The 15,985-nt window shown below is 43.0% G+C and overlaps 2 protein-coding genes across 4 annotated transcripts in view; both read right to left on the reverse strand.

Moving 5' to 3' along the window:
- Nucleotides 1-8,398: 8,398 nt before the first annotated feature.
- Nucleotides 8,399-9,116, reverse strand: LOC311101467 (uncharacterized protein; the record flags this gene model as incomplete). Its single annotated transcript, XM_084142624.1, has 1 exon — nucleotides 8,399-9,116. One exon carries the CDS (start codon nucleotides 9,114-9,116, stop codon nucleotides 8,505-8,507), a length of 612 nt encoding a protein of 203 aa, XP_083998750.1. The 3' UTR covers nucleotides 8,399-8,504.
- Nucleotides 9,117-12,077: 2,961 nt separating this feature from the next.
- Nucleotides 12,078-15,985, reverse strand: part of LOC311102176 (interleukin-1 receptor accessory protein-like) — a 68,013-nt gene continuing 64,105 nt past the window's right edge. For all 3 annotated transcript variants that reach the window (XM_084143425.1, XM_084143424.1, XM_084143423.1), the window contains 5 exons: nucleotides 15,396-15,522; nucleotides 15,048-15,196; nucleotides 13,610-13,753; nucleotides 13,207-13,350; nucleotides 12,078-12,729 (listed from right to left, as the gene is read on the reverse strand). In XM_084143425.1, the coding sequence (XP_083999551.1) occupies nucleotides 12,371-12,729; nucleotides 13,207-13,350; nucleotides 13,610-13,753; nucleotides 15,048-15,196; nucleotides 15,396-15,522 (923 nt within the window). In that variant the 3' untranslated portion in view covers nucleotides 12,078-12,370. The remainder of the gene's footprint in view (nucleotides 12,730-13,206; nucleotides 13,351-13,609; nucleotides 13,754-15,047; nucleotides 15,197-15,395; nucleotides 15,523-15,985) is intronic.

Consider the following 15,985-nt stretch of genomic DNA (forward strand, 5'->3'; position numbering starts at 1 on the left):
GACTAAGCTTCTGTGTCCTGCGCCTGACTCCAACACCACATCCACCTCAAAACACTGACACTAGTACCATTGTGCCCTTGAGCAAGGCACTTAACCCCTAACCTGCTAAGGGCATTGCTCTGTCAACTGACACTATGTGATTCCAGCCTCTTGGGTGTGTTGTCTGGGGAGAACAGGAATTACAGAACAGACACAAAAAAGACACAGTGACTGACCTACCCCTTTTATGGATTTCCCTATCATAGACATTACAGCTGCAAAAATATGCACTGATATAAGTTACAGTATCTATGTATGTGTATATACAGTGCATTCGGAAAGTATTAAGACCCCTTGACTTTTTCCACATTTTGTTACGTTACAGCCTTATTCAAAAATTGATTAAATAGTTTTTTTTCCCCTCATCAATCTACATACAATACCCCATGATGACTAAGCAAAAACTGGTGTTCAGTCATTGTCATTTGACTGGTCGCGTAGCCATATGGATCCAGGAAGAAGAGTTGTATTGATCATTGTACAGAGACAGGCGTCCATTTCTGTGGTCACACATACTGTACAGCAAGGGTATTGAATTCTGGGCCTGGAGGCCCACAGCAATTCTTGTTTTCATTCTTTCCTTCTAATAGGGATTGATTTAAACCTGGAAGCCAATTGTGAGAGGGCTCTCTGACCAATCAATGACTTTAATTGATTAAGTACCAGAGAGAATATAGAAGCAGTGGAGGAATCTTGAATAGCCCTGGAGTACATGGGGGATATGGACTTGTTTGAGCTATTTTTGCCATAATATGAACTTGGTCACAACACAACTGATTGGCTCAAACGCATTAAGAAGGAAAGGAATTCCACAAATTAACTTTTAAGAAGGCACACCTGTTAATTGAAATGCATTCCAGGTGACTAACTCATGAAGCTGGTTGAGAAAATGCCACGAGTGTGCAAAGCTGTCATCAAGGCAAAGGGTGGCTATTTGAAGAATCTCAAATCTCAAATATATTTTGAATTTGTTTAACACTTTTTTGGTTACGACATGATTCCATGTGTTATTTCATAGTTTTGATGTCTTCACTATGTTTCTACAATGTAAAAAAATTGTAAAAATTAAAGAAAAAGCCTTGAATGAGTAGGTGTGTCCAAACGTTTGACTGGTACTGTATATACAGTGGGGAGAACAAGTATTTGATACACTGCCAATTTTGCAGGTTGTCCTACTTACAAAGCATGTAGAGAGGTCTGTCCTGTTTATCATAGGTACACTTCAACTGTGAGAGACAGAATCTAAAACAAAAATCCAGAAAATCACATTGTATGATTTTTAAGTAATTCATTTGCATTTTATTGCATGGCATAAGTATTTGATACATCAGAAAAGCAGAACTTAATATTTGGTACAGAAACCTTTGTTTGCAATTACAGAGATCATACGTTTCCTGTAGGTCTTGACCAGGTTTGCACACACTGCAGCAGGGATTTTGGCCCACTCCTCCATACAGACCTTCTCCAGATCCTTCAGGTTTCGGGGCTGTCGCTGGGCAATACAGACTTTCAGCTCCCTCCAAAGATTTTCTATTGGGTTCAGGTCTGGAGACTGCCTAGGCCACTCCAGGACCTTGAGATGCTTCTTACGGAGCCACTCCTTAGTTGCCCTGGCTGTGTGTTTCGGGTCGTTGTCATGCTGGAAGACCCAGCGACGACCCATCTTCAATGCTCATACTGAGGGAAGGAGGTTGTTGGCCAAGATCTCGCAATACATGGCCCCATCCATCCTCCCCTCAATACGGTGCAGTCGTCCTGTCCCCTTTGCAGAAAAGCATCCCCAAATAATGATGTTTCCACCTCCAAGCTTCACGGTTGGGATGGTGTTCTTGGGGTTGTACTCATCCTTCTTCTTCCTCCAAACACGGCGAGTGGAGTTTAGACCAAAAAGCTCTATTTTTGTCTCATCAGACCACATGACCTTCTCCCATTCCTCCTCTGGATCATCCAGATGGTAATCGGCAAACTTCAGACGGGCCTGGACATGCGCTGGCTTGAGCAGGGGGACCTTGCGTGCGCTGCAGGATTTTAATCCATGACGGCGTAGTGTGTTACTAATGGTTTTCTTTGAGACTGTGGTCCCAGCTCTCTTCAGGTCATTGACCAGGTCCTGCCGTGTAGTTCTGGGCTGATCCCTCACCTTCCTCATGATCATTGATGCCCCTTGAGGTGAGATCTTGCATGGAGCCCCAGACCGAGGGTGATTGACCGTTATCTTGAACTTCTTACATTTTCTAATAATTGCGTCAACAGTTGTTGCCTTCTCACCAAGCTGCTTGTCTATTGTCCTGTAGCCCATCCCAGCGTTGTGCAGGTCAACAATTTTATCCCTGATGTCCTTACACAGCTCTCTGGTCTTGGCCATTGTGGAGAGGTTGGAGTCTGTTTGATTGAGTGTGTGGACAGGTGTCTTTTATATAGGTAACGAGTTCAAACAGGTGCAGTTAATACAGGTAATACGTGGAGAACAGGAGGGCTTCTTAAAGAAAAACTAACAGGTCTGTGAGTGCCGGAATTCTTACTGGTTGGTAGGTGATCAAATACTTATGTCATGCAATAAAATGCAAATGAATTACTTAAAAATCATACAATGTGATTTTCTGGATTTTTGTTTTAGATTCCGTCTCTCACAGTTGAAGTGTACCTATGATAAAAATGACAGACCTCTACATGCTTTGTAAGTAGGAAAACCTGCAAAATCGGCAGTGTATCAAATACTTGTTCTCCCCACTGTATATGTGGGTGTGTGTGTTCGCACACAGTGTGTGCTGACATGCTCTATTTGCTTGTACAAATCAACACTTGTGTCAGATCTGCCCTGCAACTGATCAGTTATGACTATGATTATGACTGATAAACATATCATCAAACATATATATGAAATAACACAAGATACAGCTATTCACGTACAGTAGTTCAGGTATAGGCAGGTATGGAAACACACACACACACACTCTCACGGACACACTCAAGGACACGCACACATGGACAATCATGGAAAACCAGAAACAAACACACAGACACACACACAGACATGGTCACACACACACCGACACATGGCTTCAACTTTAATAAACATTCCTATCTCACCATCATTTCTTTAACAGCCCTTTCCTTTTAGCAGTGTCAGGAAGAGAGGATCAGGAAATGTGGATGTAAATGACTGGCCTGAGGAAAGTAAAGTTTTGAATAGAGAATCATTTTTACGGAGTTATGAAAAGACATGCAGATCATGCGTGTGTGAGGGTGAGAAAGGAAGAGAGAGAGACAAAGGGAGAGTTGAAAGCAGTACGATGACAAAGCATGGGTGAGAGAGAAATGGTGTACGTGCTAAAGATGTAGAAATACTGAAAAGAATTTTGAAATAAATTGACCCCAGATGTATCTGAGTATTATAGAAGCAAGAAAATGCTGACATGTAGCCCTTATACAGTGCCTGTTGACTTTTCCACATTTTGTTAGGTTACAGCCTTATTCTAAAATTGATTAAATTGTTTTTTCCCCCTCATCAATCTACACATAATGACAAAGCAAAAACAGGTTCTTAGAAATTTATTAAAAATAAGAAACTGAAATATATGACATTTACATAAGTATTCAGACCATTTACTCAGTACTTTGTTGAAGCACCTTTGGCAGCGATTACAGTCTTCTTAACTATGACGCTACAAGCTTGGCACACCTGTATTTGGGGAGTTTCTCCCATTCTTCTCTGCAGATCCTCTCAAGCTCTGTCAGGTTGGATGGGGAGCGTTGCTGCACAGCTATTTTCAGGTCTCTTCAGAGATGTTAGATTGGGTTCAATTCCGTGCTCTGGCTAGGCCACTCAAGGATATTGAGACTTGTCCCGAAGCCACTCCTGCGTTGGCTTGGCTGTGTGCTTAGGGTCGTTGTCCTGTTGGAGGGTGAACCTTCGCCACAGTCTGAGGTCTTGAGCGCTCTGTAGAAGGTTTTCATCAAGGAACTCTCTGTACTTTGCTCCGTTCATCTTTTGCTCGATCCTAACTAGTCTCCCAGTCCCAGCCACTGAAAAACATCCCCACAGCATGATGCTGCCACCACCATACTTCACCGTAGGGATGGTGCCAGGTTTCCTCCAGACGTGACGCTTGGCATTCAGGCCAAAGAGTTCAATCTTGGTTTCATCAGACCAGAGAATCTTGTTTCTCATGGTCTGAGAGTCTTTAGGTGCCTTTTGACAAACTCCAAGCGGGCTGTCATGTGCCTTTTTACTGAGGAGCGGCTTCCGTCTGGCCACTCTACCATAAAGGCCTGATTGGTAGAGTGCTGTAGAGATGGTTGTCCCTCTGGAAGGTTCTCCCATCTCCACAGAGGAACTCTAGCACTCTGTCAGTGACCATTCTGTTCTTGGTCACCTCCCTGACCAAGGCCCTTCTCCCCCAATTGCTCAGTTTGGCCGGGCAGCCAGCTCTAGGAAGAGTCTTGGTGGTTCCAAACGTCTTCCATTTAAGAATGATGGAGGCCAGTGTTCTTGGGGACCTTCAATGTAGCAGAATGTTTTTTGTTCCCTTCCCCAGATCTGTGCCTCGACACAGTCCTGTCTCAGAGCTCTATGGACAATTCCTTTGACCTCATGGCTTGGTTTTTACTCTGACTATCACTGTCTGCTGTGGTAGCTTATATAGACAGGTGTGTGCCTTTCCAAATCATGTCCAATTAATTGAATTTACGACAGGTGGACTCCAATAAAGTTGTAGAAACATCTCAAGGATGATCGACGGAAACAGGATGCACCTGAGCTCAATTTCGAGTCTCATGGCAAAGGGTCTGAATACTTATGGAAATAAGGAATTTCTGTTTTTTATTATTAATACATTTGCAAACATTTCTAAAAAACTATTTTCGAGTTGTCATTATGGGATATTGTGTAGATTGCTGAGGATTTATATTTATTTAATCAATTTTAGAATAAGGCTGTAACGTAACAAAATGTGGAAAGAGTCAAGGGGTCTGAATACTTTCCGAAAGTACTGTTTAGTTATAGCCTCCATAATAATTATAGTGCCAATTGGCATATGGCTAGCTGGTCTGCATAAACCAATAGGGTTTTACTGATATATATATACACATTATCGTTCCAAAGTTTGGGGTCACTTAGAAATGTCCTTGTTTTCAAAAGAAAATGATTTTTTTATCCATTAAAATAGCATCAAATTGATCAGAAATACAGTGTAGACATTGTTAATGTTGTAAATGGCTATTGTAGCTGGAAACGGCTGATATTTTATGGAATAACTACATAGGCGTACAGAGGCCCATTATCAGCAACCAATGTGTTCCAATGGCACGTTGTGTTTGCTAATCCAAGTTGATAATTATAAAAGGCTAATTGATCATTAGAAAACCTTTTTGCAATTATGTTAGCACGGCTGAAAACTGTTGTGCTGATTAAAGAAGCAATAAAACTGGCCTTGAGACTAGTTGAGTATCTGGAGCATCAGCAATTGTGGGTTCGATTACAGGCTCAAAATGGCCAGAAACAAAGAACTTTCTTCTGAAACTCGTCAGTCTATTCTTGTTGTGAGAGATTGTGTATGTGTGCCATTCAGAGGGTGAATGGGCAAGATAAACGATTGAAGTGCCTTTGAACAGGGTATGGTCATAGGTGCCAGGATGCAACTCAATATTAGGAAGGTGTTCCTAATGTTTGGTATACTCAGTGTATATATCACAGAAACGTCCACCAAAAGGAAATATAAGATTCTGTTTGACAGTGTGTGTACAGGTATGTGTGTGGGAGGTTGGTGGGGGTTGTCAGATTCTGTTTGACAGTGTGTGTACATGTATGTGTGTGGGAGGTTGGTGGGGGTTGTCAGCCCATCACCCAATATGTGGGCCACATCCCAAATGGAAACCTATTCCCTTTATAGTGCACTACTTTTGACCAGGGTCCATATGGCTCTGGTCAAAAGTAGCGCACTATGTAAGAGTTGTGGTAAACATCCTGGGAAGTTGTTAGGTTAGGTCTTCAGGTGTTCACCATGTCCCTGAGTCCAGATAGAGTGGGATGCACACCCCCCCCGGGCTTCCCACCGGCCCCCCAATGGCCTTTTTACTGGTCCATGGGAGCATGCAGTAGGTCGCCAATAACTCCATAAAGACAGATAACGGTCGAGCCCTGCATAAACATGCACTTTGTCACCTTCGACACTCGCACCTGTCCACGGGGTAGAAAGAGCAGGGAGTATACACCTGCTACACCAGGGGTGTGTGTGTGATGGTATCTGCACCTGTACGCTACTGTTATACCCCTCTTACCCTGACACAGACACACACACACACACACCTCCAATCACAGTCCTTATCTGGTCGACCTTTCAGAAGCCATAAAGAAGCCAGGAAGATGTCAGTACAGGGTGGGGACAGACGCGGTGACATCAGGGCCTTCCTGTTACCCCTGCCTGCCTGCCTGCATGCCCACATGCCCAGGGACAGTTTTGTAACCACTGTACTGTCCATGGAGCATCCTATGTAATAGAACATAGTAGCTGTGGCATGGCCACCACTCACTGTGTTGTTTTAACTCTCTCATCATGTCACCACATACAACAATAATGTTGGGAAACCTCTGCCATGTTTTGATAACCCTGTATAATTGATGGTCAGTGATAATAGTGATAGCTGCCTGTAGTAGTTCTCTCGTACTGTATATTGTGTTTGATGATCCATCAGCAGCTGTGTGGAAATATCATTCCCTCTACCAGAGCGGACTGAGTTGGCCAACAAAATGAAATCCTTTTCTAAATGACCCTGGTCATCTCAATAAACATTCAAAATTAGATATCCTTATTTATATCCTTGTGTAATACTAATGTGGTATAAATAATATTCTCGTCACCTCCTGTCAAATCATTTCCCCTAATATATAAATTGCCCATTTCTCTTACGATGGCATTTCTGGGTTACTTTCCAGGCCCCTCGGTGGCCTAAATAAACCTCAGTGATTTGTTTGTGTTACTGTATATTTCTAAACCAATTTACTGCCACTCAATCTGAGCCGCGATTTGGTTAATGTCCGCCTTGCTCATGCTCGAATTGTATCTCAGGTCCTAAGAGGTTGATCAAATCAATTTCCAGGACTATTGAACAAAAAAAACAAAATCTCTAGGAGACTTACCTGATTAAATAAGGTTAAACGAAATACGTTTTTTAAGTGTAATGACTAAAGAGGGACTGTCTTCTGCACTATTCAGGTGCAAGCTTAAACAATTCCCTTCAATGTGTGTGTGTAATTTGCCTCGATTGTTGAAATGAAATGAGCACCTTCACCGAAAGCAGCCGTTTAGAAAACAGACCCTCCCACCCAGCACAATTTTCTCTACTCTCTCTTTCTGCACTTCAGCATTGTGAATGTGCTTCATAACACAGTATGTAGTCATTGAATTTGCCTCAATCTATTATCCATATGGAATACGGTTTCAACTTTTGTGCCGATTGATAATACAACACATTCATTTCATAAGGAAATACACTATAATGACATGGTGTCAAGGTAATGGTTGCTGTAGAATTCTATTGAGTTCTATTGAATTGCACCTTCATTGAGACGGGAATTTGTTGTATAGCACATCAGAACCCAGTCTTTAAAAAACGTGCATTGGTAGAGCTGTATGGATTTCTGAACATATGGCATACATAAACCAAATTTAAGTACCATTTGTCATGGGCTCAAAGGACCACCAAAGAAGTAACATGGACAGTAGATAGTATATTACGATAACCTAGACACTCAGCACAGAGCAGTTTGCTTGGCCAGGTAGTTAGTATCTGTCAGTCAGTTCCAACAACCTCTAATCGTTTATGGTCCTCATTGTCCCAGAAGCCTGTCTGACTGGCTGCTACCCCCCCCCCCCAACCCCCCCCAACCCCCCCACACACACACAGATAAACAGATTGCAGACAAACCAACCCAGGCCAGTGAATGGTGAAAGGGTGACATCTAGTGACGTCTGACATAGGTCAGTGAAGAACCAAATGAGATACAGAACAGACAATCAATCACATAAACACCTGCCTTTAATATTTCACGTCAAATGTTTCTCACTACATACCCATAAAATTCATTTTCCAAATTTCTCCACTTCAGAAACAAAGTTGTCTCCTCTGCTATTTCAATGCGATGTGTCCTTGGCATTTTGCCAGCAAGTTGTAAGTCAAGTCTATTGCAGTTGCCCCTGTCTTCAGCCAGTGTTCTACAGTGCACAGCCATGCCTGATATTGTTGCTGTTATTGTTATCTAGGTCACACACACAGTTGTCAGAGTTCTGTGGTTGGCTAGGGGAAGGATGTGGTTGTTCTGCTTGAGTCTCAGTACTCTTAGGGTTAAGTCCTGCTTGGGACTTCGTGCTGCTTGGATGAAGTCCTGGTTGGGTCTCTGTTCTGTTTAGATTAAGTCCTGCTTGGGTCTTCGTGCTGCTTGGATGAAGTGCTGGTTGGGTCTCAGGTCAGTTACTGTTTACTACGGGTTGATGATGAAGCTGAGTCTTCGCCGACGCCCTACCCAAGACCCCGCGAGGCTCCCTAAAACTCACACACACACTACAGTTCTTACCGTGGCCAACCTCTTTAACCTTCGACATCTCTCCTCTGCTGCGCGCCCCCTGTATCCTCTGTATCCTCCACTTGCGCCCCCTGCCTCTGCCACCGATGCCTGCATCACCCTTCCCATCCCTCTGCGGCTCCACAGCATCCTGCTGCTGGCGCTGAAGGAACAATGAAGCGGCCAGGTCGGAGTGGGACGAGGTACTGTCGATGAGCCTCCTCCCCAGGGCCAGCGGCCTCACAGGCAGGGCCAGGCGCAGGCGCTTCCAGAAGCGAGAGGTGGGCGGCTCCGACTGGCGTCCCCTCCAGGTGATGGTGGCGGTACTGCGGCGTAGCTGCTGGGCCTCAGTGCAGGAGGCCAATAGTCTCGGGAGGGGGCCGTAAAGGATGGTGATGATGTGTGCATGGCTGGTTAGCTGGATGTAGAGGCCCAGGCGACACTCCAGCAGGCTGACGCTCTTCTCTGTCAGATAGTCAGGGCTAAGGACCAGCAGGATCCGGCAGCTTGACTGCATACACCTGAGGACAGCCTCCGACACATCTAGGGGAGGGACTCATCTTAGGAACCCACCAGGACAGGACAATGACACTATTGGCAACATTCAATCAAAACCGCATTGCGGTATTTAAAGATACACTACGTACGTTTAGTTGCCATATTTTGGCTAGAATGCATGTGCTAATATATACAGTTGAAGTCGGAAGTTTACATACACTTAGGTCGGAGACATCTGAAAATGATCGGAGAGGTTGAGGGTAGAGGAAGTTCAGGAGTAAAAACAAACAAAATATAATTATTGTAAAATGTACTGTGTCCATAACATTTATATAGTATGAATAAGCTGGAAGTAGAGGCCTAAGCATCGTTGTTCACTAGTTTACTCCAATTAGGGAAGGTGTGGTGGGGTTTGAAAGTAATAAAGGGAAATATATTTAAAGAAAGGATATGTATATATATGTATGTATATGTATTTACATGTATGTATGTGTATATGTACAGTTGAAGTTGGAAGTTTACATACACTTAGGTTGGAGTCATTAAAACTTGTTTTTCAACCACTCCACACATTTCTTGTTAACAAACTATAGTTTTGGCAAGTCGGTTAGGACATCTACTTTGTGCATGACACAAGTCATTTTTCCAACAATTGTTTACAGATTATTTCACTTATAATTCACTGTATCACAATTCCAGTGGGTCAGAAGTTTACATACATTAAGTTGACTGTGCCTTTAAACAGCTTGGAAAATTCCAGGAAATGATGTCAAGGCTTTTGAAGCTTCTGATAAGTTAATTGACATCATTTGAGTCAATGGTCCCATGTAGCTCAGTTGGTAGAGCATGGCGCTTGCAACAACAGGGTTGTGGGTTTGATTCCCACGGGGGGCCAGTATGAAAAATAAAAATAAATGTATGCACTCACTAACTAAGTCGCTCTGGACAAGTCTGGTTCATCCTTGGGAGCAATTTCCAAACGCCTGAAGGTACCATGTTCATCTGTATAAACAATAGTACGCAAGTATAAACACCATGGGACCACGCAGCCGTCATCCCGCTCAGGAAGGAGACGTGTTCTGTCTCCTAGAGATGAATGTACTTTGGTTGCGAAAAGTGCAAATCAATCCCAGAACAACAGCAAATGTGAAGATGCTGGAGGAAACAGGTACAAAAGTATCTGTAAAACAAGTCCTATATCGACATAACCTGAAAGGCCGCTCAGCAAGGAAGAAGCCACTGCTCCAAAACCGCCATAAAAAGGTCAGACTACGGTTTGCAACTGCACATGGGGACAAAGATCATACTTTTTGGAGAAATGTCCTCTGGTCTGATGAAACAAAAATATAACTGTTTGGCCATAATGACCATCGTTATGTTTGGAGGAAAAAGGGGGTGCCTTGCAAGCCGAAGAACACCATCCCAACCAAGAAGCACGGGGGTGGCAGCTTCATGCTGTTGGGGTGCTTTGCTGCAGGAGGGACTGGTGCACTTCACAAAATAGATGGCATCATGAGGAAGGAAAATTATGTGGATATATTGAAGCAACATCTCAAGACATCAGTCAGGAAGTTAAAGCTTGGTTGCAAATGAGTCTTCCAAATGGACAATGACCCCAAGCATACTTCCAAAGTTGTGGCAAAATGGCTTAAGGACAACAAAGTCAAGGTATTGGAGTGGCCATCACAAAGCCCTGACCTCAATCCTATAGAAATTTGTGGGCAGAACTGAAAAAGTGTGTGTGAGCAAGGAGGCCTACAAACCTGACTCAGTTACACCAGCTCTGTGGGAAGCTTGTGGAAGGCTACCCAAAACGTTTGACCCAAGTTAAACAATTTAAAGGCAACACTACCAAATACTAATTGAGTGTATGTAAACTTCTGACCCACTGGGAATGTGATGAAAGAAATAAAAGCTGAAATAAATCACTCTCTACTATCATTCTGACATTTCACATTCTTAAAATAAAGTGGTGATCCTAACTGACCTAACACAGGGAATTATTCCTTGGATTAAATGTCAGGAATTGTGAAAAGCTGAGTTTAAATGTATTTGGCTAAGGTGTATGTAAACTTCCAACTTCAACTGTACATTTCTTATCCCATTAAACCACACAAATCTTACATTTTAAGCTAACAAACATGTATGATTTTGCTCATGAATGTGGGGAGGAGAGGTAGGCTCATTTATAGATAATATTTCTGTCTATTTAGGGGACCCCTTTTGGCTGAAGTGCACCCCTACAGGCAAAAATTCTGCAAAGCTAGATTTTTTCTGTCACAGATTCAGCCGAGGCTGCTCCTCCTCCTTGCTCGGGCAGGCGTCGGCGTTCGTCGTCACTGGAGTACTAGCTGCTACCGATCTATGTTTCTGTGTTCTACTTGTCTTGTCTTTATTGTTCACACCTGGTTCACATTAGGTATTGATTACTTCCCTATTTAACCCTCTGGCTCCCACTGTATGTTGTGCGTGTTTGTTCATGTTTGGTTGTCGTCTGGTGAGCGGGTTTGTTTCCTCCCTGCGTGGTTATGTTATTTACGTTACCTACGAGTAAAGTACGTTTTCGATTAGCTCTGTGTCCTGCGCCTGACTTCGTCCTACCGCATCACACTGACACCCTGACATTTTCCTACGGTCAAATAAAGTTACAGAATAGTTTTGATGTACTGTAAAAAACGTACTAACCACTAACAAGTGGACTCACCTCACAACTGTGCACATTAATCACACTGATTAAACATTGCTATGGCAGGTTCCACTGAATTTCAGCCTATACATTTCCCACGATCAAAAACAATGACAAATGCACAATGTCAACATACTCATAGCTATCATAGATATCACCTTCCAGAAATATATTTCAACCAGGAACTCCAAACACACAGCCATGTGAAAGATAATAATATACCATATGCATAATATGACAAACTTTAATGAAAATGTGATGAAATTAAATGACATGACATGGATGAAACGGATATTGAGATGTAAAAAAATGAATTTATTCAGATAAACATTTACATAATATGAAAGAATTATACAAAACGATATAACATGTGGGACTCTTTCAAAAGAGCATTTAACAGAATGCAAAACAAATGGATGAATAGCTTGTCACTCACAAAAAGGAAACAAGACGACAGTGAAATGATGGAACAATGGTGTGTGTGTATGTGTGTGCGTCCGTATGTCACGTATATCCTATGCCATTCTGTATTCTAAGCGCGAGTTGCATCTCCCCTATGTTATTATGCACGCTGTTTGTGTCTATAGCTATATTCTGCAGTGGTATCGCGTTACTTGGCTCTGTAGCGGGTCTTCAATCCTTCTGACAGGCAGCTCCACACGCAGTCGCTTCCAGAACCTAGAGGACAGATCACTGGATTTGTCCCCTTGCCAACGGACCAGCGCCAGGGCCACCCTCGCCCGCCTCAGCTCGCGCACCCAGCCGTCCCGCCTCAGTGGCTTATACTGGACCAGGATGACCCGTAGATGCCCACCCCACGCCATGCTGTCCAGCCCTGCCTTGAGCTCCAGCAGGGCCTGGGTCCCCTGGAGGCCGTATCCTGGGCTGAGCACCACCAGGAGGCGGCGACTGCGGCCCACAAAGGTCAGCGTCTCGTCTGTGATGGCTGGGAAGGGGGAGGGGATCACACCATTCTCACTCAGTCACACAGTGTGTTCGAGGGGGTCGGCCTGAACAAGGTACTATGCAGATTCGCTAATCTTGATCACATAATGAGTAGTAATTTGGGATGCAAGATGACTTGTAGATCAGTGATTCAGAGCAGAGCCTTTGTTCAGGCCAATCCTCCGAAACCTCTAATGGTAATAGCATGTGTCATTGTTAGGGCCAGAGGAGGTTTGCTGACCATGTGACCTGACCAGGGAAAACTCCAGGCCCTAGTTGTAGGCTATTAGGGACTAGAGTTTTTCCTGGTCAGGTCATGTGGTCAGGAAAACCTCCTGACTCCTGGTTTACTCTTACATTCTGTTCCCCTTTCTCTCATACACTCCTCATCCCGCTGTTGGACTGTTCCATACTGATATCAGTGCCTGAAGATAGACTATACCATTCTGTCTAAGCAGGGGGGTTATCCCATACTCACTCCCTCCAGGAAGGCTGTCCCTGTCGAAGATGCAGACAGTATATCCCAGCTCGTTCTCCAGGACCCTGCGCAGTGTCAAGAGGACAAATTGCTCCTCGTCGCTATTCCTTGCATACGAGATGTAGATGTCATACTCCTTGTCGTCTGAATGAGAGAGGAAGCAGAAACTCAGTAAATATGTATTTCACAGATGTCATTAGTAAGGTCAGGAGTTTCCTGACCACATGACCTGACCAGGCAAAATTCAGGGTAACTAACTAAGGCCTGGAGTGCTTGGTGTTTTTCCTGGTCAGGTTTAATAAGTTGGAGCCACACTTTCTTGGTCAGGTCAGGTGGTCAGGAAAAACTCCTGGACCTAGTTGGTTATTCTTAGCGAGGGCTGTCTGTACAGTAGGTGTGGCACCTGTACAGCGTTCGTCAGTTCCGAACCAGGAGCGATAGAGCAGCAGCAGCTCCAGCCAGAAGATGTTATAGACCAGGAACAGCACCAGCATCAGGAACAGAGTCACGCCCAGGCCACAGCCCAGCTCCACGGATGGCAGGTACACTGAAAATACATTACAATAGAGAATTGGGTGCCTAGGGCTGGCATAGTGGGTAACACAGTCACCTGCAGGATATACTGTACCTGTATTCAGGGAGACATTTTCGCAGTGCAAAATAATTGTGTAAAGTATGAAAAATAGCATAAACCTATTTAGTCATATTAAGATGGTCATACTATGGATTATTAAGCTATTTCATTTAGAATTGTATGACCCATTTAGGTATAAAAACAATATGTAAAAATGTTTTTGATAATATATTGATTTTGGCCTTTACTACTAAAGCCCATAAAAACACATTGAATAACACATTCATAAATGACAAAGAGGACAGTCAAAAAATCTATCATAGGAAACAAGGTTTTTAAGTGTCTGTCCTAAATCTAGGAGATATAAAAAATTAAAAAACTCTGGAAATATATATTTATATATATTTTTTTTTTACACATTCTTAGCACCTTTTTTGAGTAGGCACAAAACTACCTTCATACTTCCACTTTTTTTTTTTTTTTTACCCGTACCGGTTACCTTCAGACTAGTCCCGTGACACTTGTGGGGGTCCTAGAGAAAAACGGAGACGACCATCGTGTTTGTGAGAATCTCCCCTTTCCACAGTGGGGGTCCCATTAGTTTAGTGGTTCGGACACTACCAAACAGAAGTTGGCACATCGACGGTACCGACTACCGACTTCAGATATCTCTAGCTTAAATTGACAGATTTTGATGGGGATTTTTTTGTTGTGTCATTTAGATTGACGCACCGGTGCGTCAATCGACTCTATGGGGTTAAGCACCTTTCACACGAGTCATTGCAGCCCAATATGCTTCACAAGTTATTGTTTGAAATAATAAAACATAGTCGTACACTAAAGAATGCAGCATGTAAAAATAAAACAAAAAAAGCCAAGTGATAAAACAGAGCAAGATCTAAAACAATGGTATAAAATAATACTAATATATACTAAGATAATTTATCAAATGTTAAAAGCAATAAAACTGAGAATAAAAGGAAAACTAGTTAAAAATCAAGATAATTAGAATATTTTAATCATGTTACAGTAAACAGTTCACATTTGATCTCTGCTGCTTACCCTCTGCAGAGGTGAATGAAATAAATATTTCACAACTATTTCCATTGAGTGTTTAAAAAAAAAAATCTATCATGGAAACCATCACATAACAGTCCACAACATCAACCACAGAGCACTAGCTACACACTACTTTCCCATAGTGACTAATACGACACTCAGCACATTCCCACACAAATGCTCTGTGATGTGCTAACTCATTCCTCACCCTCCTCTTCTAGCACTGCCCTGCGGGTGGCCATGCCTCGGTTATTGCGTCCAGAGCAGTTGTATTCTCTGGTCAGGTCCTCTGAGCTGAAGTCCTGGATGTGGAGCACATTCTCAACTGTCCAGTCCCCATAATAAACCAACACCACCCTGTAGGATAGCGAGATGAGGGGAGGAGAGAGGAGATGAGGGGAAGTAATACATTGGACAGGAGTGACAGAAGAACGAGAGGAGAGGATAGAAACAATCAAAAAGAACAGTATAGAATAAGTGTAGAGAAGAATAGAGATGAGAAGAGAAAGTAACAGAAGAGACGAGACAAGAAAATACTAAAGAGGATGAGACTTACCTAGAAGTGAATGAGATGCGGGGGTCAGCTAGCTGCTCTACAGTCTTCCCATTGATGGTCCACCAGGTCTCCCTGGGTCCATCCAGGTAGGGCAACGACACTTTGCATATGAGATTCACCTCTGACCCTGCAACAGTCACCACGGTGATCAATACTGCTGCATTACCATGGGAACAATGTCTACTGTGCTACTGTGTCACCATGACAATATGGTGAAAAAAGAAATATCAACAACTCACAAAAAAATGCAAGTAACATTCTGTGAAATGGTAGTGATTTTACTCGAGTTGCCAATGATGTCCTGTAAAATGTTATACAGCATGAAGTTTTTTAATTACATCAATTTAATGTGGAACTGTCACTTTGGTCTGTGATGGAAATATTATTATTGACACAACCAAAGAACAGCTAAACTTGTACAACACTCTACTCTAACTGGTGCAACAACTAATAACCTATAACAAAGCACGCTGGGAAATATGTTAATGAGGCCCAGAAGTCACAATACCATGCACCCATAAGTGGTCAATAGGTTGGAAATGTATTCTATGTGGTAATATTTCTGTAACACCTGAAATACAGATATTCTT

Source organism: Coregonus lavaretus (assembly GCF_964263955.1).
Source record: "Coregonus lavaretus genome assembly, chromosome: 26".
NCBI lineage: Eukaryota > Metazoa > Chordata > Actinopteri > Salmoniformes > Salmonidae > Coregonus > Coregonus lavaretus.